Source organism: Ranitomeya imitator, chromosome 2 (genome assembly GCF_032444005.1).
Source record: "Ranitomeya imitator isolate aRanImi1 chromosome 2, aRanImi1.pri, whole genome shotgun sequence".
NCBI classification, from domain to species: domain Eukaryota; kingdom Metazoa; phylum Chordata; class Amphibia; order Anura; family Dendrobatidae; genus Ranitomeya; species Ranitomeya imitator.
In genome coordinates, this window is record NC_091283.1 from 764,922,264 (window position 1) to 764,946,975 (window position 24,712).

Sequence of the window (24,712 nt, forward strand, 5' to 3'; positions counted from 1 at the left end):
GAAAAATGGGGACCGACACCGTTAATAATTATCGGAGATCTAAATAACATCTGTGATGAATATTGGGATAAAAATAAAAATACTCAGAATAGGTCGGAGGGACACATAACAACATTTGGCACCTATATACAGGAGATAGGTTTGATTGATCTGTGGAGGGTTAGACATGTGGGGGAGAGAGGGTACTCATGTTATTCACCGGCACATGCCACACTCTCTAGGATTGATATGGCTCTGGGTAACAGGATTTTGGACACATTGGTTGGGGAGGTGAGATATCTGCCAAGGGCCTTGTCGGACCATAGTCCAATTGAAGTAGAGGTTAGATTGGAGGGGGCTCGCTCGCTAAGTGGGAGAGAATGGAAGATTCATCCTAATTGGTTACAGAGTATTGAGTTGGAAAGTATAGGACGGGAGGTGGCGGAATTCTTTCTCTTAAATGATGGAAGCGCCGACGCTCTTACAATTTGGGATGCAATGAAGGCGTACCTGAGGGGACTACTGTTTAGGGACATTAGTAGGTGTAAGCGGAGGACGAGAGAGGTAGAAAAAGCGGCAGTTGAGGAGATGAAGGAAGCAGAGGATGGGATGGCCACACTGGGAACCCCTGAGGCAGAGAGAAGAATGAAAAACGCAGAAAATCATTTGGAAAAAATTCTGCTAGGCAAAGCTGAGAGGAAACGAGATTTCCAAAGGGTATTGTTCTATCAGGAGGGAGAAACAGTGGGACATATGCTGTCGGTAGTGGCTGCTGCTCAGAGAGGTTCTTCATATATACACTCTTTGGATTCTGCTAGTGGAGGTAAAATAACGGAAACACCTGAAATTTTGAGAGCCTTTGCGGACTTCTATGCAGATTTGTATTCCTCTCGGGTTGGTGAATCGGTCGTGGATGCACTGACTTTCTTGGAAGGTCTGGATTTGCCGAGACTGAGTGAGGCAGATAGGGAGAGCCTTGAGGCCCCTATCACTGAGGAGGAATTGAGTCGGGCATTGATGTCTATGGCCAATGGGAAGGCGCCTGGGGTCGATGGGTTACCCGCTGAGATCTATAAAGGGTTGGCAGAAGTGTTGATTCCTAGATTAAAAATGGTATTGGAGGAAGCTAGGTCTTGTGGGCGCTTGCCAGCCTCTATGAGAGAGGCCATAATAGTGGTCATTCCAAAGGAGGATAAGGACTTGGGGAAACCGGAGTCGTACCGCCCAATTTCTTTACTAACAATTGATGTCAAGCTTCTGGCCAAGGTGTTGGCTCTCCGCCTCTCTAGTGTTATTGCGAGTCTGGTGCATTCGGACCAATCTGGCTTTATGCCGGATAGATCAACGGCGATCAATTTGCGGAGGTTATATGTAAATTTGCAGGTAGAGTCTGATAACTGTGGTCGAAGAGTGATTGTATCGCTAGATGCACACAAGGCGTTTGACAGCGTCGAATGGGGGTACCTCTGGCAGGTGCTGGAATGTATGGGGTTTGGCCCGCAGTTTGTGGCCTGGATACAGCTGTTGTACTCATTACCATCCGCCAGAATTAGAGTAAATGGGGAGCTATCTCGTCCTATAGGGCTGGCTAGGGGTACTAGGCAGGGATGCCCGCTTTCACCCCTCCTGTTCGCGTTGGCTGTAGAACCTCTTGCTGCTAAGATTCGGCAGTCGGATGGGGTCCCTGGGTTTAGGTATGGAAAAGTAGAGGAAAAAATAGCGTTATATGCGGATGATGTTTTGCTGTTCCTGGAGGATCCAGACAATTCACTAAGAGGGGCCGTTGAAATTGTTGAGAGATTTGGTACTGTGTCGGGACTAACAATTAATTGGGATAAGACGGTTCTTTTTAGAGTGGATGACGTAGGAGAGAATGTGAGTGAGGATGTTGGGGATGAGAGGCTGAAGGTGGTTTCCCAATTTAAATATCTTGGAATATGGATTTCGGTGCCGGTGGCGGAGTTTCTGCAAAGAAATTTGACTCCTGTTATGGGGGTACTCAAGGCAAAGGTAGACGCCTGGAATAAGCTACATCTATCGGTCGTCGGTAGGGTAAACCTTATTAAAATGGTCCTTATGCCCAAAATTCTTTATGTTCTGCATAACGCACCAATTTGGATCCCTCGGGGGAAGTTCAGGCAGATTAATGCCCTCTTTAGAAGTTTGATATGGGGTAGACAATATCCACGTATTAGCTTGGAGACGCTTCAACGACCCAAGGAAGATGGTGGTTTGGCTTTGCCCAACCCGGAAATATACTTCCTTGCGGCCCAGAGCCAGCATTTGAAGGGCTGGGCGCGAGGGGCGTCATCCAGTGCAGTACAACAGCTATTGGAAGAGGTGACGGACCGACGACCGATGGCCAGGTGTTTGGAGGATGGCTCATTGGGCGCGCTGGGGAAAATATACCCAACCCTGTTCCTGATTCGTAAATTATGGAATAGATTAAGGCAGATTCGTGGGGTTACAGGGTTGACTAAATTCACACCGATATGGTCTAACCACAACTTAAAGGATTTTGAGGCCCTGGGAGGATTGATGGAATGGCAGAATAAGGGAATTTGCTTTGTTCACCAGATAATCCAGCAGCAGGAGCTGAAGTCCTTTTCCCAATTGCAGGAAGAATTTGGTTTGCGATCCACAGGGGAATATCAGTATGCGCAGATGAGACATGCCTTTAGAGCTCAGAATAAGAAGGCTGATATCAGGGTTCAAGATGATATAGTGTTGGAGTATGTGTGTGGTGAGGGTACTACAAGGGGAGTTATTTCCACTCTGTATAAGGACCTTATGCACACATTTCTGCTAGATTTCCCTATAAAGGCGAGAGCTAAGTGGGAGAGAGAAGTGGGGCCGATGGAAAATGAAACCTGGGAATCGGTGATGGAGTGGGTTCCGCGACTATCCTTGAGTGAACCATATAGGCTCTCGCAGCTATACATTTTGCATAGGGTATATAAATCTCCGGAAGTGTTATACAAAGCGGGATTGCGTGCCAATTCTGGGTGTCCGAGGTGTGCGAGTGAGAAGGCAGGAATATATCACATGATGTGGACGTGTCCGAGACTGGCTGCCTTTTGGGTGGTGGTTTTGAGCCGAGTTGAAGCAGCGTATAAGTGCAGAGTTGTTAGAGACCCGATAGTATGTGTGCTGGGATATGTGGAAGAAATTGGAGTTGACAATACTTGGAAGATTGCAATTGCTAGGCTACTCTACATGGCCAGGAAAGTAATAGCACGAAACTGGATAAACGCGGAACCACCTGTGAGAAGGGAATTTCTCCAATATGTTCAACATGGTCTAAAATTGGAAAAGGGGGTGTACAGTAAAAGGGGGAAAATAGAACTCTTTAATAAAATATGGTCTCCTTGGCTTGATTTGGATTGAGGAGTATAGGCGTCGTGTTTCCTAAGACCTGGAAGAGGATAAATTACAAGAGGCAGATAATGCCTCGGTGGGGTGGAGATTGAGACTGAGCTGTCTTATGGGGGAGGGGGGTAGTTGGGGTAATGTTGGGGTTTATTAAAGTAAGAAAATGTGTATCTGATATAATGCAATGTAAATGGCATTCTGTTGTTCTCCTTTTTTTTTATATTGTTAATAAAAATCTATTTAAATTAAAAAAAAGGATAGCAGAACCAGAGATCCCAGAACAGCACAATATCAAACACAGAAAGCTATCAAAACACCTAGCCAGAACTCTAGCGGATTAACACTGTTGTCCAGCAAGGACTGGGAGGCAGGTGCGGGGTAATAAAGGGTGATACAATCACCTGACCTACGACAACCCAGCACCAGGGGAAAAATACTAGCAGCCAGAAAACCACAACAAGATGGCGGATGCTCAAAAACAAAACAGATTCTGACAAGAAGAGCCAGGCAAAGTGCCAAAATTGGCGCATCTAATAGATGCTCCTTTTCTGGGTAGCTGCTAATTTTAGGCTGGGGGGCAATATCCATGGCCTCTTACCAGCCTGAAAATACCAGCACCCAACTGTCTGCTTTAGCTTGGCTGGTTGTCAAAAATAAATGATTAAATTAAAAATTATGGCATGGGGACCCCTCTATTCTTGATAACCAGCCCTTCTGAAGCTGACGGTTACAGCCCCCAACCATGAGTTTTGCCAGGCTGGTTATCAAAAATACAGTGGAACCCACACAAGTTTTTTTTTTTTAAAGTTATTTATTTACAGAGCAGGAGTCGGCTGATGAATACTTTAATCAGCAGATTCTGCTCTTGTTATTAGCAGTAGTTCCATCAGCTGACACCAGTGACCTGAGGTAATCTTTATACCTCCAATCGCACCTGCACGCTGTCTTTAGACAGTGTGGCAATCTCGGCTGTCTGACCGGCGGTAATGATTTTACCGCCGATCAGAAGCGGTGTTTGGCGCGCTGTCATGAACACGACAGTGTGGCAAACACTGGATGTTTGGACTCCCCATTCAAGTAAATAGGGTCCGGGTACTGTTCTGGTACCTGAACTTTTTTTAACTGATCAGCCGAACCCGAACATCCAGGTGTTCGCCCATCTCTAATGCAGAGCATGAAGGCTGAGTCTGTTGGTTTTCTTAAAATTTTCTGCACCAGCTGATAAATTGTTTGACATATGGTAATATAATTTATACCAAAACAGTGATTAAAGGGAACCTGTCCCCCCCAGGCGTTTGTAACTAAAAGTGCCATCTTGTGCAGCACTAATGCTGCATTCTGTCAAGGTGGCTTTTTTATTTGGGGTCCCTTCCACCGCTGAATCTTTTTTATAATTTGCCCTCCATACCTGTAGTTTGTCAGAGGGGCATGTCTTTCCTCCCAGGACACAAACGCCTCCCAGCCATCAGTCATTTCCCCTGGGCGCCGCCTCCTCAGAGTTCAGTTATGTCCCCGGAGCTTTCAGTTTTTCTCGGGCATGCGCAGTTAGCGATGCCCTTCCACTGACATCACATGATGTCTTCATTCTCGCACCTGCGTGTACGCGTGGCCCAAGATTCCCAGCCCCGCAGTGTGAATAAATCAGAAGAGACTGTGGGGCGGGATCTCGGGCCACGCGTACACTGCGCATTCCCGAGAAAAAAAAAAATTACAGCGCAGGCGCCGGGGACATAACTGAACGCTGAGGAGGCGGCGCCCAGGGGAAAGGAGGAAATGACTGATGGCTGGGAGGCGTTTGTGCCCTGGGAGGAAAGACATGCCCCTCTGACAAACTACAGGTATGGAGGGCAAATTATAAAAATTATTCTTTCAGCGGTGGAAGGGACCCCAAATAAGAGAGCCACCTTGACAGAATGCAGCATTAGTGCTGCACAAAGTGGCTCTTTTTGTGTACAAACACCTGGGGTGGGGGGGGGGGGGGTGATAGGTTCTCTTTAATCTGATTAGTCATATTGGACTGCTATTATTTTGAACACTGTAGGTATTTCAGATCAACATTTTGAAGTTTCCTCATCTACTGTCTTTTAGTTCAAGATGCTTCTCATGGAATTCCCATTTATCAAAGATTAAATCCATGATTTTTTTTTATGGGAAATACAATCATTTTTGACTGGGGAGAGGAGAGAATGAAATAAAGCTAGTATATAGAATAACCTCCACTATGGAGGACCCCCAATGCCAGAAAACTTACTGAGACTTGAAGAACAGCATTGGGCTCTGCATACACAGAGCAGGAAGAACTTAACCCCTTCATGTATCCACAAAAAGTATTGGTCCTACCTTAGGGATGGGGGACCTTTCCTTCCTCTTACCACTGTGCCCTTGGGGTATACTGGTCTGGCTCAGGGCCTGCAGCTGTTCCCTTATTGTGCGGATGTCTACTGATGACGCCGAAGCCTCCTCCCACATTATTTTATTAATGCAATCCTGACAATCTGTTAAGGTATCGTCACACTCAGCGACGCTGCAGCGATATAGACAACGAACCGATCGCTGGAGCGTCGCTGTTTAGGTCGCTAGGAGACGTCAAACACAGCAACTCCAGAACGATGCAGGAGCGATCCAGTGACGTAACGGCGACTCACTTATCGTTCTCGCTGGTTGTTACCTCCATGTAAAACGTTGCTGGCATCGCTGCTTTTGATGTCAAACATGACGATACACGCCGACCTGATGATGAAATAAAGTTCTGGACTTATGGCACAGCGGGATCCAGATCGCTATCCAGGACGCTGCAACGTCATGGATCGTTGTCGTTCTCGTTGCAGAGTGTGATGGTACCTTTAGGCTAGGATTCAGGGAGGGGTATAACGGGCATTCTTTTGTTTTCATTTCTGTCTCCTCTTGGTCTGAAAGAAGAGGTATATAGCAAGAGAAGAAGTCAGCCTAATAGGTAAGGCTATGTGCACACATTGCGGATTTGCTGCGGGTCCGCAGCAGTTTTCCATGAGTTTACAGTACCATGTAAACCAATGGAAAACAAACCGCTGTGCCCATGCCACAGAAACGCAGCGGTTTACATTCTGCAGCATGTTCTTTGTACAGATTCCGCAGCGGTTTACACCCGCTCCATAATAGGAATCCACAGGTGTAAAACCGCAGGTAAAACGCAGTGCCTTTTACCTGCGGATTTCTCAAATCCGCTGCGGAAAAATCTGCAGACCTCAAAAATACGTGTGCATATAGCCTAAGGCCATGTTCACACTATGCGTTCTGTCCTGCGGGTTCTCCCGCAGCGGATTTGATAAATCTGCAGGGCAAACCCGCTGCGGTTATCCCTGCAGATTTATCGCGGTTTGTCCTGCGGGTTCCGCTGCGGGATTTACCCCTACTATTGATGCTGCATATGCAGCATCAATAGTAATGTTAAAAATAATAAAATCATGATGATATACTCACCCTCTGACGTCCCGATCTCCTCGGCGCTGCAGGCGGCGGTCCGGTTCCAAAGATGCTGTGCGACCAGGACCTTCGGTGACGTCACCGAAGGTCCTGGTCTCATAGCAAACCTGAGACCGGACGGCCGCATGCAGCGCTGAGACTTCAGAGGCGAGTATAACATTATTTTTTATTTTCTTTTAACACAAATATGGTTCACGGGGCCTGGAGGAGAGTCTCCTCTCCTCCACCCCGGGTATAACCCGCACATTATCCGCATTACTTCCCGCATGGTGGGCACAGCCCCATGCGGGAAGTAAGCGGATCAATGCATTTCTATGGGTGCAGAATCGCTGCGATTCTGCACAAAGAAGTGACATGGTCCTTTTTTTCCGCAGCAATTCAGCACGGTTTTTTGGGGGTTTTTCCGCATCATGTGCACTGCGGTTTTTGTTTTCCATAGGGTAACATTGTACTGTACCCTGCATGGAAAACAGCTGCGGACCCGCAGCGGCAAAATCGCCGCGGTTCCGCAGTAAAAACCGCATAGTGTGAACATGGCCTAAGAGTCCCATACACTCACCCAGTGAAGCTATACAATACTGGTTCTGGAGGACAAGGTACAGTCTGAGTCCTGGGTGCCTCTGCTACCTCACCCATCGTTCTCCTGTCCGCAGAACCTCTGCTGGAGCATCTGGATCCAGCACTCTGAGAGTCCACCTCTGGTGGGTGCACGTCATGTGGGGATGACATCTTAGCACACCGGTGCTCTATTCTTTCCGCCGGCTGCACCGCCTCTTCCCGGAAGTACTCCTTCACTTCTGGGGTAGCATTTCTCGGCATACAGAGCGGCCCTGCATCATCCCTTGGCTGCCCCGCTGATACCGGCTTCCATATAGAAGCGGAGCAGCCGAAGTTCGGACCCCCACCAGATACTCCCTGCGATGTCGCGTATCGGGGTGGCCTCACCTGGACCCCACCCACCCGCCGCCTGTCAATGTGATACCGGGTAGCCCTCCCTGGACCTGGTAGTCACATTAAGCTGCGAGCCGATAAGGGAGGCTGATAGACAGAGCTCCCCCAACGCTGCTTCTGGACTGCAGCCCCTGCGTTCTCACAGATACCGCACAGGCGGTGTGCATTGGCCCAGGTATTTTCTTTTCCATAGGTCTTCATCCTTCGGTTCCTATAAGAACAGAAAAGCAACTGCGGAGAGGTGGGCCGCCCTTTTATTTCAGTAGGTTTCCTGTTCCTGTGGGCGGATCTCCACTCTAGTGGGTGCTGTCGTGGCGAGGGGTAAAAATGTAATTATTGCTTCACCGCCCAATCGTATAGAATTCTGTGCCACACCCGGTGTCAATATGATCACTGCACCCCTTGATGAATACAGAGATCTAGTTTGTAAAATTACCGTAGGTCACTAATTTTGGGACATCAGGGGCTCTGCCAATTTGACATGGCACCATGAAGCCATTCCAGCAAAATATACACTACAATATGGCGCTTCTTCCCTTCCGAGCTTTACATTGCGACTCAAAAGTAGTTTTCTAACACGAGGTATTGGTATACTCAGGAGAAATTGCGTAACTTTGTGGTCCATTTTCTATTATTCCTTTTGAAAACTTGGGGCCAAAGCAGCATTTTCGTTAAAAAAAAAAAAAAAAAGTGGTAATTTATCATCGACTCCGCCCAATGTTTTACAAATCTGACTCACTAGAGGGTTAAAAATGCTCACTACTCCACTAGATGAATTCTTCAAGCAGTGTAGTTTCCAAAATGGGATCACTTGTGGGGGGTTTATACCATTTAGGCACATCAGGGGCTCTGCAAAAAAACTGCATGGCACCCGCTATCTATTCAAGCCAATTTTGCACTCCAAAAGTCAAATGGCACTCTTCCCGTTCTGAGCCCTGCTGTGCACGCAAACAGTAGTTTTCCCACCACCAAACATATGGCGTATGTGTACTAGAGAGAAATTTTACAATAAATTATACATTTCATTTTCGCCTGTTACTCCTGTAAAAAAAATGTAAAATTTGGGGCTAAAGCAACATTTTTTTCTTCCACCTCGCTTTAACTCCTATAGCATCTATAAGGTTAATAAACTTCTTGAATGTGTGAGCACTTTGAGGGGTGCAATTTTGAAAACTGTCACTTTTGGGTATTTTCTGTAATGTAGGGCCCTGAAAGTCACTTCAAATGTGGTCCCCAAGAACAGTTTTGTAAATTTTCTTGAAAAAAAAAAAAAAAATTGCCGAGTCTTACTGTCCTAACAAAGAATAAAATCTAAACTGTTTGAAAAATGATGCAGATATAAAGTAGACATAGGGGGAAGTTATTTATAAATATTTTGAATAGCACGACAGATTTAAAAACATAAAAATTTAAAGTTTAAAAGTTACAAACTTCTGATAATCTACCTAAATTTACCACTAACAAAGTTCAATGCGTCACGATAAAAATATAATCTCAGAATAACTTTGATACATTAAAGTGTTTCAGAGTTATTACCTTAAAGTAACACTAGTCAATTTTAAAATTTGGCCAAGTCAGGAAGGGGATTAAATCACAGCTGGTCAGTAAAATTTTACAGATCGGCAGTCGTTTAGTGCTGCTGGTAGGTCCAAGTAATTAAATCACAAAAAGCATAAAATGACACACAGTGATTATAAAAAAAAATTTTTATTCAAAGTCAATGTTTGCATTCAAACAAATGAAATCCTACAGCAACAATCCACTGTACTCGGCTCACTAAAAATGTTAAGATCAATGTTCTTGTACAAATTCTGCACAAGTCCAAAACACAAAGAACGTAACTAACAAACTGTTTCTTCCACAAATGTAATGCAACAAAGCATTTAATATAATCCGCGCCAGCCAGCTGTATTCATCCCCTCATGTTGTCCAAAGTAGCCCCCACTGTTTCCAGAATTCCCCCTTCCTGTGGAAAAAAAAAAAAAAAAAAGTGTGTCATAATTCGTTCTCACAAATATTATAATTGTGAAAAAACAAAAAAAAACACCGTACTAGAAACGAAAACATGACTCACACAAATTATCTACTTCAGCACCAAACGTGATTCCACCTGTATTTAACCATAAAATGGGAATTCCATCTTTATTTAACCATGTCATAGATACAGATGCTCAACAATAACTTTAGCAAAGCCTTAAAACTTTTTGGGGGTAATTACTGCATGACATTTTCCCTTGGTAACAATCTTTGCAATGTTCCAGTAATTTGTGTACATGACAGACCTGTTATATCATTTCCTTCAGCGTAAATAAGCCCGCAGTGTAGTGTTGTGGCCAATGTTTGATCTCACACGATCAGATAATCTGATCATGACAATTTCTGCAACAAACTATATATTACACGTGGATTCATTTATCATGAACTTCACCTTTTGTAGTGCCAAAGATGAAACAGTAACTTCTCATTATAAAGTTCACATTGGGGGGAATACACATACCCAATTAAGATTTTTCTGCTACGTGCTGTGAGGTTTGAAAAGTGCATGTATATACAGGTATTGTGGTGTAAGTTAGAGCAGATTGGTGCACAGATAGTCTGACGTCTACACATACAGAAGATGATCATGTGGGAGCCCCAAGTATTTATCAGCAGCCTGTGTCCAGATACAAAGATAACTGTTGCAGTGTAAGTAACAGGAAAAATCTGATGATTATTCTATAATTATTCCAAGACAGGCAGCATCATGGTTGTAAATCTAGCTTGTTATTTGGCCTCGGTATTAAAGAGCAAGGTCTGGGTAACCTGCTTATTACCAAATACAGTAAATGATGGGTGAACCCTCGGCACATTGTCACAATAGCAACTACTGCCTTGTTTGTCAAGAAGCAGACTGGGAGCGCTCCTTTATCTACCTACACAATGGACTATCGGCACAATGGAAATTGCAGCATTTGCTTTAAAGGGGTATTCCAATCACAAATATTTATTGCAATTACACTGGATATGCCATAACTGACCTATAGATGCAAGAATTTGCGCCTCAGGAATGAGTCTTCTGCTGCTGTGACTGGGAAAAGGGCCACTGCATGTATGGCTCTATTCACATTCATGAGAGTTTGGGAAACAAGCCGGAGTTGGCATGCTAAAAGAAAAGCTGGCCAGTGTCATTTATAGTATAGACACTAGTCATATCATAGATGTCAGACCGTATTAAGTTTTAAAAAAGGGCATTTCGGTGAGCCTCACCAATTAATAGCCGATAGGAAAAAAATAATCTACGAGGACCTTGGATTGGCCTACGCTGCCTTACAGATCATTTTCAAAGGTTAGTAATAACCACATTGAATTACATAAACCCAACCCATCACAGGTAGAAGCATACAAAATAAAAAAAAAGTAAGAATGCAAATTCATACATTACCATATCCACCAAGACCATCCGGATTTGCATAACATCCACTGTAGTTTCCAGTCATACCCATTCTCCCTACTGCACCATACCCTGAGCCATCTGTATGGAAAACATTGGAGGGGAAAAAAAGATGACTACAATGCATGACACTGGGGCAAACCATAGTATAATGGTATTGAACATAACTCACCTAGCGCATCTCTACCATAACATCCCATTCCTGTGCCCATGCCTGCACCCATTCCTGCTCCCATGCCAGCACCCATTCCAGCACCACCACCAGCAGTGGAATTCAGGAACAACTCAATATACCGATGCTCTGTAAGGAAAAATAAACCCACAAACATTAACTATACAAGTTCCCATATAGCTACTCAACTCGAGAAATGAGTAGGAGAGTGTTTACATACGCATATTGTTTTTATCTTTAGACATGGCTGCTACAGCATCCTCATGGGTTGCGAATTCAACATCAGCTTCACCAGTGGCCCTTCCATCCGTTCCAATGTCAATATGAACTCTGATTGGTGTCAGTGGTGAAAAGAACTAAACACAAAAGGGCAGATATTTAGACGCTCATTCACCTTGTAGTGGTCAAACATTCAGGATATATAGATATTCCTCATCAGCCCACATCCCACAGAAGCATATTCTCACTACACCAAGAGTTTCTTTAGTAAAGAAATGTCGATTATTATGATTGCAGAATAGTCTTTACATGGATGTCTCATTTCTGGTAAATTTCTAGGTTAAAGAGTGAAATCTTTTACATGCTACTGCGACTGAACAAGTCATTACAACTCCGTAAGCCACAAACTCCATGTTCAGCTCTATTTATACTATTGCAAAGTCACACCAGAAATCCCCAGCTACTTACATTGGCAATATCGCCTTCAGTGGCACGGAAAGGCAAGCCTCGCATATGAACAAAGTGCCCGCTGTGAAAGCCGGAGCCTGCATCCCCAGCTGCAGGATAACCCTGAGACATAGCTAAGAATAAAAACAAAAAAAAAATTATAATATGTACACTTTAATTTCTATTACAGAAAGGAAAAAAAAAAAATCATATGATTGAACCAGCAGAGGTTAAAGGGAATCTGTCACCTAGTTTTGGCCCTATAAGCTTCGGCCAGCACCATCAGAGGCTTATCTACAGCATTCTGTAATGCTGTAGATAAACACCCCCCCAATGTAACCTGAAAGATAAGAAAAACAAGTTAAGGTACCTTCACACTGAGCGACTTAACAACGATATCGCTAGCGATCCGTGACATTGCAGCGTCCTGGATAGCGATATCGTTGTGTTTGACACGCAGCAGCAGCGATCTGGATCCTGCTGTGACATCATTGGTTGGAGCAGAAAGGCCAGAACTTTATTTCGTCGCTGGATCACCCGCTGACATCGCTGAATCGGCGTGTGTGACGCCGATTCAGCGATGTCTTCACTGGTAACCAGGGTAAACATCGGCCCTGCGCTTAGTAACCTGATGTTTACCCTGGTTACCATTGTAAATGTAAAAAAAAAAAAAAAACAGTGCATACTTACATTCCGGTGTCTGTCCTCTCGCCGTCAGCTTCCCGCACTGACTGAGCGTCGGCCGGCCGTAAAGCACAGTGGTGACGTCACCGCTCTGCTTTACGGACGGCCGGCGCTGAGACAGTGCAGGGAAGCTGAGGCCAGGGGACAGACACCGGAATGTAAGTGTTTTTTTTTTACATTTAAAAAACCAGGGGACTTGGGCTTCGTTGGTCGCTGGAGAGCTGTCTGTGTGACAGCTCTCCAGCGACAAAACAGCGACTCTGCAGCGATCGGCAGCGTTGCCTATATCGCTGCAGCGTCGCTTAATGTGACGGTACCCCTAGGCTTTCACACGTCCGTCGGTATGGGTCTGTCGCATTGCATCGGGCCGACAGTCGTTATGAATTTACTGCACGACGTGGGCAGCGGATGCAGTTTTTTGACGCATCCGCTGCCCATTCTATAGTCCGGGGAGGAGGTGGCAGAGTTTTGGTTGCGCATGCACAGTCGAAAATGGCACACGCGACGGAAAAAAACGTTACATTGAACTTTTTTTGTGACGGTCTGCCAAAACACAACGGATCTGTCACACGACGTGTGGCAATACATCGCTAATACAAGTCTATGGTCAAAAAAACATAGTAACATAGTTAGTAAGGCCGAAAAAAGACATTTGTCCATCCAGTTCAGCCTATATTCCATCATAATAAATCCCCAGATCTACGTCCTTCTACAGAACCTAATAATTGTATGATACAATATTGTTCTGCTCCAGGAAGACATCCAGGCCTCTCTTGAACCCCTCGACTGAGTTCGCCATCACCACCTCCTCAGGCAAGCAATTCCAGATTCTCACTGCCCTAACAGTAAAGAATCCTCTTCTATGTTGGTGGAAAAACCTTCTCGCCTCCAGACGCAAAGAATGCCCCCTTGTGCCCGTCACCTTCCTTGGTATAAACAGATCCTCAGCGAGATATTTGTATTGTCCCCTTATATACTTATACATGGTTATTAGATCGCCCCTTTTTTCTAGACTAAATCCTAATTTCGCTAATCTATCTGGGTATTGTAGTTCTCCCATCCCCTTTATTAATTTTGTTGCCCTCCTTTGTACTCTCTCTAGTTCCATTATATCCTTCCTGAGCACCGGTGCCCAAAACTGGACACAGTACTCCATGTGCGGTCTAACTAGGGATTTGTACAGAGGCAGTATAATGCTCTCATCATGTGTATCCAGACCTCTTTTAATGCACCCCATGATCCTGTTTGCCTTGGCAGCTGCGAGCATCCTGCGAGCACATTTGCAGGATCTGTTTTTTGCCCAGAACGATGAATTGCGACGTATTGCAAAAAACAGAAGTGTGAAAGAGGCCTTATACTCACCGATGGGTGTCACCAGTCCGGGTCCTCCCATCTTCATATCATACGATGTCGTCCTCTTCCTTGCTTCTGTTGCAGCTCTTGCGAAAGCTTACTGATTTGCCCTGTTGAGGGCAGAGCAAAGTACTGCAGAGCGCAGGGAAAGGTCAGAGAGGCCCGGCACCTGCACACTGCAGTACTTTACGCTGCCTTTAACAGGGCAAAATCAGTAAGCCTGCGCAGGAGCTGCAACAGAAGCAAGGGGGATGACTACATCGTATGAAGATGGGAGCACCCGGACCTGCCACGTCCATCGGACCACACTTAACCGGGACTGCCCCCCCAGGAGAGTATAATCTAACTTATATTTCTTATCTTTCAGGTTACATCAGGAGGCTTATTTATAGCATTACAGAATGCTGTAGATAAGCCCATGATGGCGGTGGCTGAAGCATATAGGGCCAAAATTAGGTGACATTCCCTTTAACCCACAAAGTTCTCCCTAAAAACACATTAGAACATCAAAGATCATATTAGCATTACTACCTCTCAGGAGGCTTCATGACTCAGTCACCCAATATGGCTGCCAAACACTAGTTAGGCCCCCAGGTGTTCTCTCTAATATGGGAGGGGGGTTAATGTACACTGGGCTTGTCCTTATGTGTGTACTTAAAAAGGAGCCAGTTATTGACAGACCTTTGGGGATTGCTTATCTCCCTTTATAAAGCATCAGGCGTGTAAAAATACCATAGCCTGATCATTTATGACATCTGCCATGTGCACACTGAATGGATTGCTGCAGAATCAGCAGGTGTGGTCAACATCCAGAGTGATAGATTACTACATTTATCACAAGCCATAGTTTGTTTTCTGTAGGACATCCTTGAAAAGGAAAATGTAGTTTCTACTGATTTTCAACAGTTTGAGATGGAAAAGGGAACAAGGTCTGCCAGATTAATTTTGTCAAAAGTCTGGTAGCTAGATTTGCCTTGAAATGGCTCTACATGGACCCAAATACTGCGGATACCATTTAAAGCTCCAACTAAAAGACTATCAATATATTTATAATGTCAAAAGAATGTCCCCAGGGACATACCTCTACCTTCTCTCAGTCGATCATCAAAACCATCTGCCCCATATCCATAGTTGTTGTATCCACTGTACTCATCAAATCCACCATAACCTAGAACAGACAAGGGAAATAGCACAAAATTACCAACAAACGAAAACCGCATATTATAGCCGAATTATATTAACTTTATCATATCAACTAGAGACAGATCAACACCATCTCAATCAATGAACATCATCAGCCTTTGATACGGGCTGAGCCTTCATGTTTCCCCACACTTGATGGCTGATTAAAACAGCTATCAAAAGCCTTTGGGATCATATTGCTAGGTCAGTTTTACTGTATATTGAAAACAGTGCATAAAAAAATATTATGGAATTGCACTTTTGTTATTTCACTGCACTTAGGGTACCGTCACAGTGGCATTTTGATCGCTACGACGGCACGATCCGTGACGCTCCAGCATCGTAACAATATCGCTCCAGCATCGTAGACTGCTGTCACACTTTGCAATGTACGACGCTGGAGCGATAATTTCATGACATATGTGCGATGTAGAAGCCGTTGGTTACTATGCGCACATCGTATACAATATCGTGCACACCTTTGTTACACCATGCGATCATGCCGCCACAGCGGGACACTAGACGAAAGAAAGTTTCAAACGATCTGCTACGACGTACGATTCTCAGCGGGGGTCCCTGATCGCAGGAGCGTGTCAGACACAGCGAGATCGCTGGAACGTCACGGATATATCGCTGGAACATCACAAATCGTGCCGTCGTAGCGATCAAAATGCCACTGTGTGACGGTACCCTTAGAATTCTTTCCACACTTTCCATTACGATGTTGCAGAATGAATGGTGTCATGCAAAAGTGCATCTAGTCCCCCACACACACAAAAAAAAAATACATATATACATCTATATACATAATATAGCTGGGGAAAAAAAAAAAAAAAAAAAGGTTATTGCTCTTGGAAGTGAGGAAAAAAAATCTGAAAAATAGATGGGGTGAAGGGGTTAAGTTTGACCAAATGCATTTTAATGTTCACAAGTTGTAGATGCAATACACAACATAAGTAAAAAATATGCAACAAGTTACTGCAGCAGCAAGTGGATTAGGGTTTTTACTAAAACAGACTGCAGATTTATTGCAAATGCGGATTTTGCTATGAAAAATTTATATGCGCACAAATATTTTCAGCGCAAGGATAAGGCCATCAAAAATTAACATAAAGCAAAGATTTACAAAGCAGTAGTGCATGTATAACTTATTACTTACCACCCCCATAACCTCCACTGCCACGCATGCGGTCATACATGTTACCACCACGGCCAGCTCCGTAAAAAGCACCACCTCGACCTCCCATTGGTCTGTCATATGGGCCAGGGCGCTGCCCCATCATCCTCCTAGGCGGATCGTACGATGATCTAATTTCACTTCTGCTGCTTTTAAATATCTCAATGTATCTATGCCAGAGTTGTTAGAGAAATAATGTAAGTAAGGATTAAATAGAAAATGCCTAGCTTCAAAAATAATATCTATAGTGGCTCCACGGAATGTATAAGCAGTACTATAGGCTTCTGTACAACCAAGTTTAAAGAGCTCAGAAAATGGAAAACCGATTCTCAAAGAATGCATCGGAAGAGAATATTAGTAGATACCACTGTTTTATTGACTGCAAAGAGATTTTTTACGATTTAACAAAAAAAAAAAAAAAGTAAAATAAAAACCCTCCCCTCCCACCACGGAGCCCAAAATAATAAAGAAAACATGAAACAAAACAGAAATATAACCATCCCGTTCTGTCCATCCCCACCTGTGCCCTATTCTTTCCTTGTGTTTCCCCAGAGCATTTTCTGCTATCTCCTTTGTAGCAAACTGCACGAAGGCCTCCCCTGTGCTTCTCCCCTGGTAGTCCATCGTCAATGTTATCCCATTTGGCAGGATTCTCAACCCTTTAACCCAAGGACAAATAACCCCATCAAGGGGAACAGTGTTAAAGGCTGCAACAAACCCATCTTAACAATACCGACAACTTTATAATAATCCCAATAGCCTAACATCAGCTCACATTTATTTTTAGCTCCCGCCACCCCGCAATGTTAACATATCTACAACATGATACTTAGGACTCATTCACACTACACACTTCATTGTCAAATGGTATTTGGGGAAAAATGTAATATAATAAAAACAAACAAAACTATTCCAGAAGGAGAAAAACTTCCTGAATGAAAGGTTTTTCCTACTGCTAGAATAAAACCCTGTTTTTACAGAAGAGAACATGGACAAGTAACACGCAAGTGTAAATGAGCCAACCATTTAGCATACTTCTAACTTAGCATGTTACAGTACAGCGGCTTCTGATTAATGAAGAGCATTAGGAATCCGCTGCAAGACTCTAGATAAGAATCACAGCATTACGAAACTACAGGTACCTGAGAAAAACTGCACAACTTCTTCCTTGCTGCAGCCAAATGGAAGCCCACGGAGTCTGACTGTCCCGTCTGTTTCAGACTCAGTCTCGGAGGAATTGTGTTTTAAAACCCATTCCATTTCTGTATTGTTCGACTTGAAAACTAGAACAGCAAAAATAGGGTTAATAGGATAGTTCACTAAATGCATGGCCCGATTACATGCTGTCATGGATTTATAGAACAGTAGGATATCAGAGGTCCTTACCTTCAATGTACCTGTGGCCCATATATTTACGGTCTTTCTCCACTGCTTTTTTGAGATCGTCGTCTGTTTCCAGTACAATGAAGGCTTCCCCACTAGGACGACCTTCCTTGGACATTGTGAAGTGAATGCCACCCACTCCGTCAGCAATACCGCATTCTACAAGTGTAAAAGGCCAGTCTTAAGGGCTAAAAACACATCCAGCTATAGCTGCACCCTCCAGCCCCAATGTGTACTTTATATTACAATTTTTCCCTTGTGGTCTCCATTTTGCATAGCCAGGACTAGTTTAATGCTGGGTTTGTGTAAGACATTTCCGTGCCGTCTTCGTGAGAAGGATATAATCTCTACATGCTTCATACCAGTTTATAGTTCAATCCAAATGTCATAAGAATTCCTCACTAACCAAACAGCAGCATTGTGTGCATTACCTGAGAAAAACTCCAGGACCTCCTCTCGTGTGCAGGACCACGGCAATCCTCGCACTCGCACGATGCATTCGTCTGACATGGTTATAACTCTAAAGTGGAATAAAGACAATATTAACAGGAAAGTGCAGGATGTTACGTCTTATCGTCACTGCTAATATAGGGGACCGCTGAGATTACAATATCCCAAAAGGGTTAGTTGCCTTTGACCATTTTATGTTAACAGAAATCTTTAATAAGCAGAAATCTTTAATAAGCAGATCTCTACACAGCAGATTCTCTGGCTAATAGAGTGGAGTCCTAAATGTGGAAGTGGGAGGGGAAAGGATACTATATACAGATAAATAGCTCAGGCTATTTACCTGCCGGGAGGCGACTGTATACCGGGAGCCTGCAGGAAATCCACAGTATACAGGTATATCCCTGTACCGGGAGCCTGCAGGAAATCCACAGTATACAGGTAGATCCCTGTACCGGGAGCCTGCAGGAAATCCACAGTACACAGGTAGATCCCTGTACCGGGAGCCTGCAGGAAATCCACAGTACACAGGTAGATCCCTGTACCGGGAGCCTGCAGGAAATCCACAGTATACAGGTAGATCCCTGTACCGGGAGCCTGCAGGAAATCCACAGTATACAGGTAGATCCCTGTACCGGGAGCCTGCAGGAAATCCACTGTATACAGGTAGATCCCTGTACCGGGAGCCTGCAGGAAATCCACAGTATACAGGTAGATCCCTGTACCGGGAGCCTGCAGGAAATCCACTGTATACAGGTAGATCCCTGTACCGGGAGCCTGCAGGAAATCCACTGTATACAGGTAGATCCCTGTACCGGGAGCCTGCAGGAAAACCACAGTATACAGGTATATCCCTGTACCGGGAGCCTGCAGGAAATCCACTGTATACAGGTATATCCTTGTACCGGGAGCCTGCAGGAAATCCACTGTATACAGGTAGATCCCTGTACCGGGAGCCTGCAGGAAAACCACAGTATACAGGTATATCCCTGTACCGGGAGCCTGCAGGAAATCCACTGTATACAGGTATATCCCTGTACCGGGAGCCTGCAGGAAATCCACTGTATACAGGTATATCCCTGTACCGGGAGCCTGCAGGAAATCCACTGTATACAGGTAGATCCCTGTACCGGGAGCCTGCAGGAAATCCACAGTATACAGGTATATCCCTGTACCGGGAGCCTGCAGGAAATCCACTGTATACAGGTATATCCTTGTACCGGGAGCCTGCAGGAAATCCACTGTATACAGGTAGATCCCTGTACCGGGAGCCTGCAGGAAAACCACAGTATACAGGTATATCCCTGTACCGGGAGCCTGCAGGAAATCCACTGTATACAGGTATATCCCTGTACCGGGAGCCTGCAGGAAATCCACTGTATACAGGTATATCCCTGTACCGGGAGCCTGCAGGAAATCCACTGTATACAGGTAGATCCCTGTACCGGGAGCCTGCAGGAAATCCACAGTATACAGGTATATCCTTGTACCGGGAGCCTGCAGGAAATCCACTGTATACAGGTAGATCCCTGTACCGGGAGCCTGCAGGAAAACCACAGTATACAGGCATATCCCTGTGTCGGGGGCCTGCAGGACGGATATATAGATATAGATAGATAAATATATACACACACACACACCTCTAACTATAGTGTGTGGCACTTTGAGCCGTTCCTGTCGCTATGGGCCATTAGACCGACCACTATCGGTGTGCGGCCCTCTTTGCACCCCCCATACACAGCACGGCCCGCAGGCGCTCGCCCCGAGTCCTCGCAGTGTGCGGCCGGAGATGAGCGCACCGCCAGCAGCCCGGCACCATCAGCAGCCGCACACGCCGCCCGCACCCTCCTCCGCGCCTATTTTTTTTACATTACTATTGTATTACAAAGAAGCACAAAATGGCGGCGGCGGGCCGGCACTGAGCGCTGCACATGGGGCACGGGCCGCGATACTGCTCAGCGTAACCGGGAACACGGCAGTGACCGACCACTTGGCGGGAGCCGCAGTAACGGGAATTGGATGATAAACCGCTACGTAATCGCCCAGCATAGAGGCGCGATGGCGCCGCTGTTCCCACCTAAGCGCCCACCTCACGGTGTGGAGCCACTTACCTGGCGTGTGAGCGGACGGGCAGAAAGCTGGAAAAGAGAATGGCGGAGCGCCGGGCGTTCCTTTCATACACACACACCACTCGTGGGGCGAGACGCGCTGCGTAGTGACGTCAAAACCGTCTGTACTAGTCGAGAGCGGGAAGGCAAGGCAGGAAATGACGCAGCGTGCACGTCGGTCTGTGGTCACGTGACCAGGAGCTTTTTCCGGCCTCGTGCTCAGGGGCCATGTTACTGAAGGCATCGCCACAGTCACACACAAAGGGAATAGTGCGGGAAGGGAAATAAATAGTGCGGGCGGGTGACACGGCCACGGCATGGTCCACACAGCGGCGCCCTGTCTCATTGCCACATTCACAAATATTTGGAATTGAGAGTATTCAGTGGTTGATACCTTTTAATGGCAACTAAAAAGATGGTAACAAGTTGCAAGCTTTCCAGACTACACAGGTCTGGTCATCAGGCATAGACTAAAACAAATTCTGAAGAATCACATATTTATGCACAACATAGTACAGTTATGGACATAACTGTTTATCCCTCACATATTGGTAGTTATGCTTCACGTCACCTGTCTTGTCTGGCATTTTTCTATACGATGTTTTGTATAAATATGTGATTCTTCAGAATTTCTTTTAGTCTTTGCCTGATGTAGAGACGTATGTAGTCTCGAAAGCTTGCAATTTGTTACCATCTTATCAGTTAGCCATTAAAAGGTATCAACCACTGAGGACTCTCATTTTTCTGTCACACTCCAGTGAGAGGCATGCAGCTTTCATCTCTGGGTGGGGACATTTTTTTTTATTCTTATGACATAATGTCACTGATTGAGTTGGTGCGTATTTTTTGGCAGGGCACGGTCAGCCACCGCAGCTGGTCACTGGATGGGAGCCCTGAGAGCCGCCTCTTAGGCCGGGTTCACACATAACCTTAGTTATAACATGCCCGGACCGACCGCAGCTCACCAGACTCGCCTAGAAATCGATTTTCACCAACTCTACAGGCATATCGCCCTATATCACTTCTCCCCTATGCCTCCAAGCTACTGGAACAACATGTCTACCTTGAACTGTCCTCCAATCTATCTTCTTGCTTCCTCTTTGACCACTTACAATCTGGCTTCCGGTCACACCATTCCACTGAAACTGCCCTAACTAAGGTCACCAATTACCTCTTAACCGCCTAGAGCAAGCGACACTACTCTGTCCTCCTCCTCCTCGACCTGTCTGCTGCCTTTGACACAGTGGACCATTCCCTATTATTACAGATCCTCTCATCCCTTGGCATCACAGACTTGGCCCTATCCTGGATCTCATCATACCTGACAGACCGGACATTCAGCGTCTCCCACTCACACACCCCCTCCTCACCTCGCCCCTTATCTGTCGGAGTCCCACAAGGTTCAGTTCTAGGACCCCTGCTCTTCTCCATTTACACCTTTGGCCTGGGACAGCTCATAGAATCTCATGGCTTTCAGTATCATCTCTATGCTGATGACACACAGATCTACATCTCTGGACCAGATATCACCTCCCTACTAACCAGAATCCCTCAATGTCTGTCCACTATTTCATCCTTCTCCGCTAGATTTCTGAAACAACATGGACAAAACAGAATTCATCATCTTTCCCCCATCTCACGTGACCCCCCCCCCCCCAACAAACCTATCCATTACAGTAAATGGCTGCCCACTCTCCCCAGTCCCACAAGCTCGCCGCCTCGGGGTAATCCTTGACGCTGATCTCTCCTTCAAACCACATACCCAAGCCCTTTCCACTTCCTGCCGACTTCAACTCAAAAATATTTCACAAATCCGTTCATTCCTCAACCAAGAATCTGCAAAAACCCTAGTCCATGCCCTCATCATCTCTCGCCTTGACTACTGCAACCTCCTGCTCTGTGGCCTCCCCTCGAACACTCTTGCACCCCTCCAATCTATTCTAAACTCTGCTGCCCGACTAATCCACCTGTCCCCCCGCTATTCCCCAGCTTCTCCCCTCTGTCAATCCCTTCACTGGCTCCCCATTGCCCAGAGACTCCAGTACAAAACCCTAACCATGACATGCAAAGCCATCCACAACCTGTCTCCTCCATACATCTGTGACCTCGTCTCCCGGTACTTTCCTGCACACAACCTCCGATCCTCACAAGACCTCCTTCTCTACTGTCCTCTTATCTCCTCTTCCCACAATCGCATACAAGATTTCTCTCACGCATCACCCCTACTCTGGAACTCTCTACCACAACATATCAGACTCTCACCTACCATCGAAACCTTCAAAAAGAACCTGAAGACCCACCTCTTCCGACAAGCCTATAACCTGCAGTAACCACCGATTGACCAAACCGCTGCATGACCAGCTCTATCCTCACCTACTGTATCCTCACCCATCCCTTGTAGATTGTGAGCCCTCGCGGGCAGGGTCCTCACTCCTCCTGTACCAGTTATGACTTGTATTGTTTAAGATTATTGTACTTGTTTTTATTATGTATACCCCTCCTTACATGTAAAGCGCCATGGAATAAATGGCGCTATAACAATAAATAATAATCACACTGACCCTGACTAGAGTCCTAGGACAGGTTCAAGGCTGGCAGACCAGGATCCCTGGATGTAGAGCACCCAAATCTAACCATGAAGATGCAGCCACTATTCACCAGGACATTTACTCTGCAAGATAATCAAAAAGTGAATGTTGGTCGTTTTACTATTATCTTGCTGTGTAAAATTATTTTTTGTGCAGCATAAAATCATCGTTCTCTGCAGTGCACTGTCCTGTTTAACAGGAATCACGCTGTAAAGCACTATAGCTGACTGTGCACCGAGCAATGCAGTATAAATCACTCGGTGTACATTGCTTACTCCGGTCTGCCTGTGTAAACAGGAATTTAAACGACAGCCGGTGGTAAGCGTTTACCGATGAGCGGTTGCATCGTGTTGCTGGGCGGTTCTCATAAGCAGACCTTAAAGGGGTTGTCCTGTCTAAATTGATAAAGCTGTGATCACTATGGGTGACTGCAGACTTCAGCCGGATGCACACGATACAGAAGTGGCAGCACTTTGAACGAAGCGCATGTTTGCTGCGTCCAAAGCGCTGCCATCTATTGAATGCAGGCGAATCCGCATGTATTCGCCGAACCGCGGGGATGCACCGCGTCCAATATATTCTGTTGGTGAAATTTCTCTTGTGGCATCTCCGCAAGAGAAATTGGCAAGCTGTGGTCTGGAGAGACGCGCTGCATGTCCGTCTTCACAGATGAGCCGCGGGCGTCTGTTTCTTGAAATTCTATCCACTATGCTGTAACAGCTGGATGCTGCGGGTTGGATGCTGCACAAGTACACAGCATCCAACCCATAGCATTTACTGATCATTGGACCTACCCTTATGAATCCCCTCAGCGCACCCAATGTGCGCTACTTAAATTCGTCGGTTTCTGAGCTGGGACCGGAGGGTATATATGCTTTATACATACTCCCGGGCGCCCAATGACACCACCTCATTCAGTGCAAGTATATGGAGCTAGGCTGTGCCCACTAGTCAGGTTCTGCCCGGGAGTATGTATATCACACATATCATTGCTATTCCCAGTTCAGAAACCAGTGTGTCCCTGCACAGTGCGTGCACTGGGGAGGATTCATAAGTCTGCAGTCACACAGAGAGCAGACTTAACGATTTGGATCGGACTACCCCCTTAAGTTTAGTTCACAGGCAATAGGTATGGTGGCCATTCCTGCAGTCAGTATAACAATTGAAAGCTCCCTCAAAACTTGCAACATTTGTGGCATTGTGCTGTGTGATAAAAATGCAGATTTGAGAGTGGCCTTTTTTCGTGGTCAACCTAAGGGTATGCTTCCATGGTCAGTAAACACTGTGGGTTTGACGCTGCGTTCATCCGCAGCGTCAAACCTGCAGCGGCCAGATGTTACAGGATAGTGGAGGGTATTTGAAGCAGTCCCATCTCCACTATGTGTGCAGGGACGCCTCCGACTTCCCTGCGGAGACGGACATGCGGCGCGTCTTTCCAGACCGCAGCATTGCGGAGACGCTCCATCTCCGCAAGATAAATTTTCCATCCAAGTATAGGAGGCGGTGATTCCGCACTGTTCAGTGAACACATGCGGAATCACCTGCGTTCAAAAGCCGGCAGCCGTCTAAACATACCCTAAGGCTCAGCTGTGCAATAATCATACTGTCTAATCATCATCTGGATATGCCACACCTGTGAGGTGGATGAATTATCTCGGCAAAAGAAGTGCTCACTAACATACATTGACAAATTTGTGAACAATATTTGAGAGAAAAAGGCCTTTTATGTACATAGAAAAAGTCTTAGATCTTTGAGTT

At 45.6% G+C, this 24,712-nt stretch overlaps 2 protein-coding genes across 8 annotated transcripts in view; one reads left to right on the forward strand and one right to left on the reverse strand.

The window, feature by feature from the left end:
- RUFY2 (RUN and FYVE domain containing 2) overlaps positions 1–24,712 on the forward strand; it is a 192,566-nt gene that overhangs the window by 109,830 nt on the left and 58,024 nt on the right. The window lies entirely within an intron of this gene.
- Positions 9,461–20,508, reverse strand: HNRNPH3 (heterogeneous nuclear ribonucleoprotein H3). Of its 5 annotated transcripts, XM_069753416.1 has the most exons (13): positions 20,370–20,508; positions 18,243–18,331; positions 17,815–17,970; positions 17,571–17,711; positions 16,949–17,087; positions 16,411–16,598; positions 15,151–15,237; positions 12,054–12,166; positions 11,587–11,722; positions 11,367–11,495; positions 11,186–11,275; positions 9,839–9,874; positions 9,461–9,730 (listed from the first exon to the last, which is right to left on the reverse strand). In XM_069753416.1, coding segments are annotated over exons 2-13 (1,296 nt in total). In that variant the 5' UTR covers positions 18,322–18,331; positions 20,370–20,508; the 3' UTR covers positions 9,461–9,728. The 5 variants fall into 5 exon arrangements, with proteins under 5 accessions (XP_069609517.1, XP_069609515.1, XP_069609514.1 ...); XM_069753414.1 differs by lacking the exon at positions 9,839–9,874 and having other exon boundaries at positions 15,157–15,237; XM_069753413.1 differs by lacking the exon at positions 9,839–9,874.

What these genes read in the sequence shown, in the direction of transcription:
- HNRNPH3 (XM_069753413.1), bottom strand. Translation starts at nt 18,321, where the DNA reads ATGTCAGACGAATGCATCGTGCGAGTGCGAGGATTGCCGTGGTCCTGC. An exon ending in GGGCCACAGGTACATTGAAG is followed by an intron (nt 17,712 to 17,814) that starts GTAAGGACCTCT and finishes TTGCTGTTCTAG; the next exon opens with TTTTCAAGTCGAACAATACA. An exon ending in AAGGAAAGAATAGGGCACAG is followed by an intron (nt 16,599 to 16,948) that starts GTGGGGATGGAC and finishes ACTCTGGCATAG; the next exon opens with ATACATTGAGATATTTAAAA.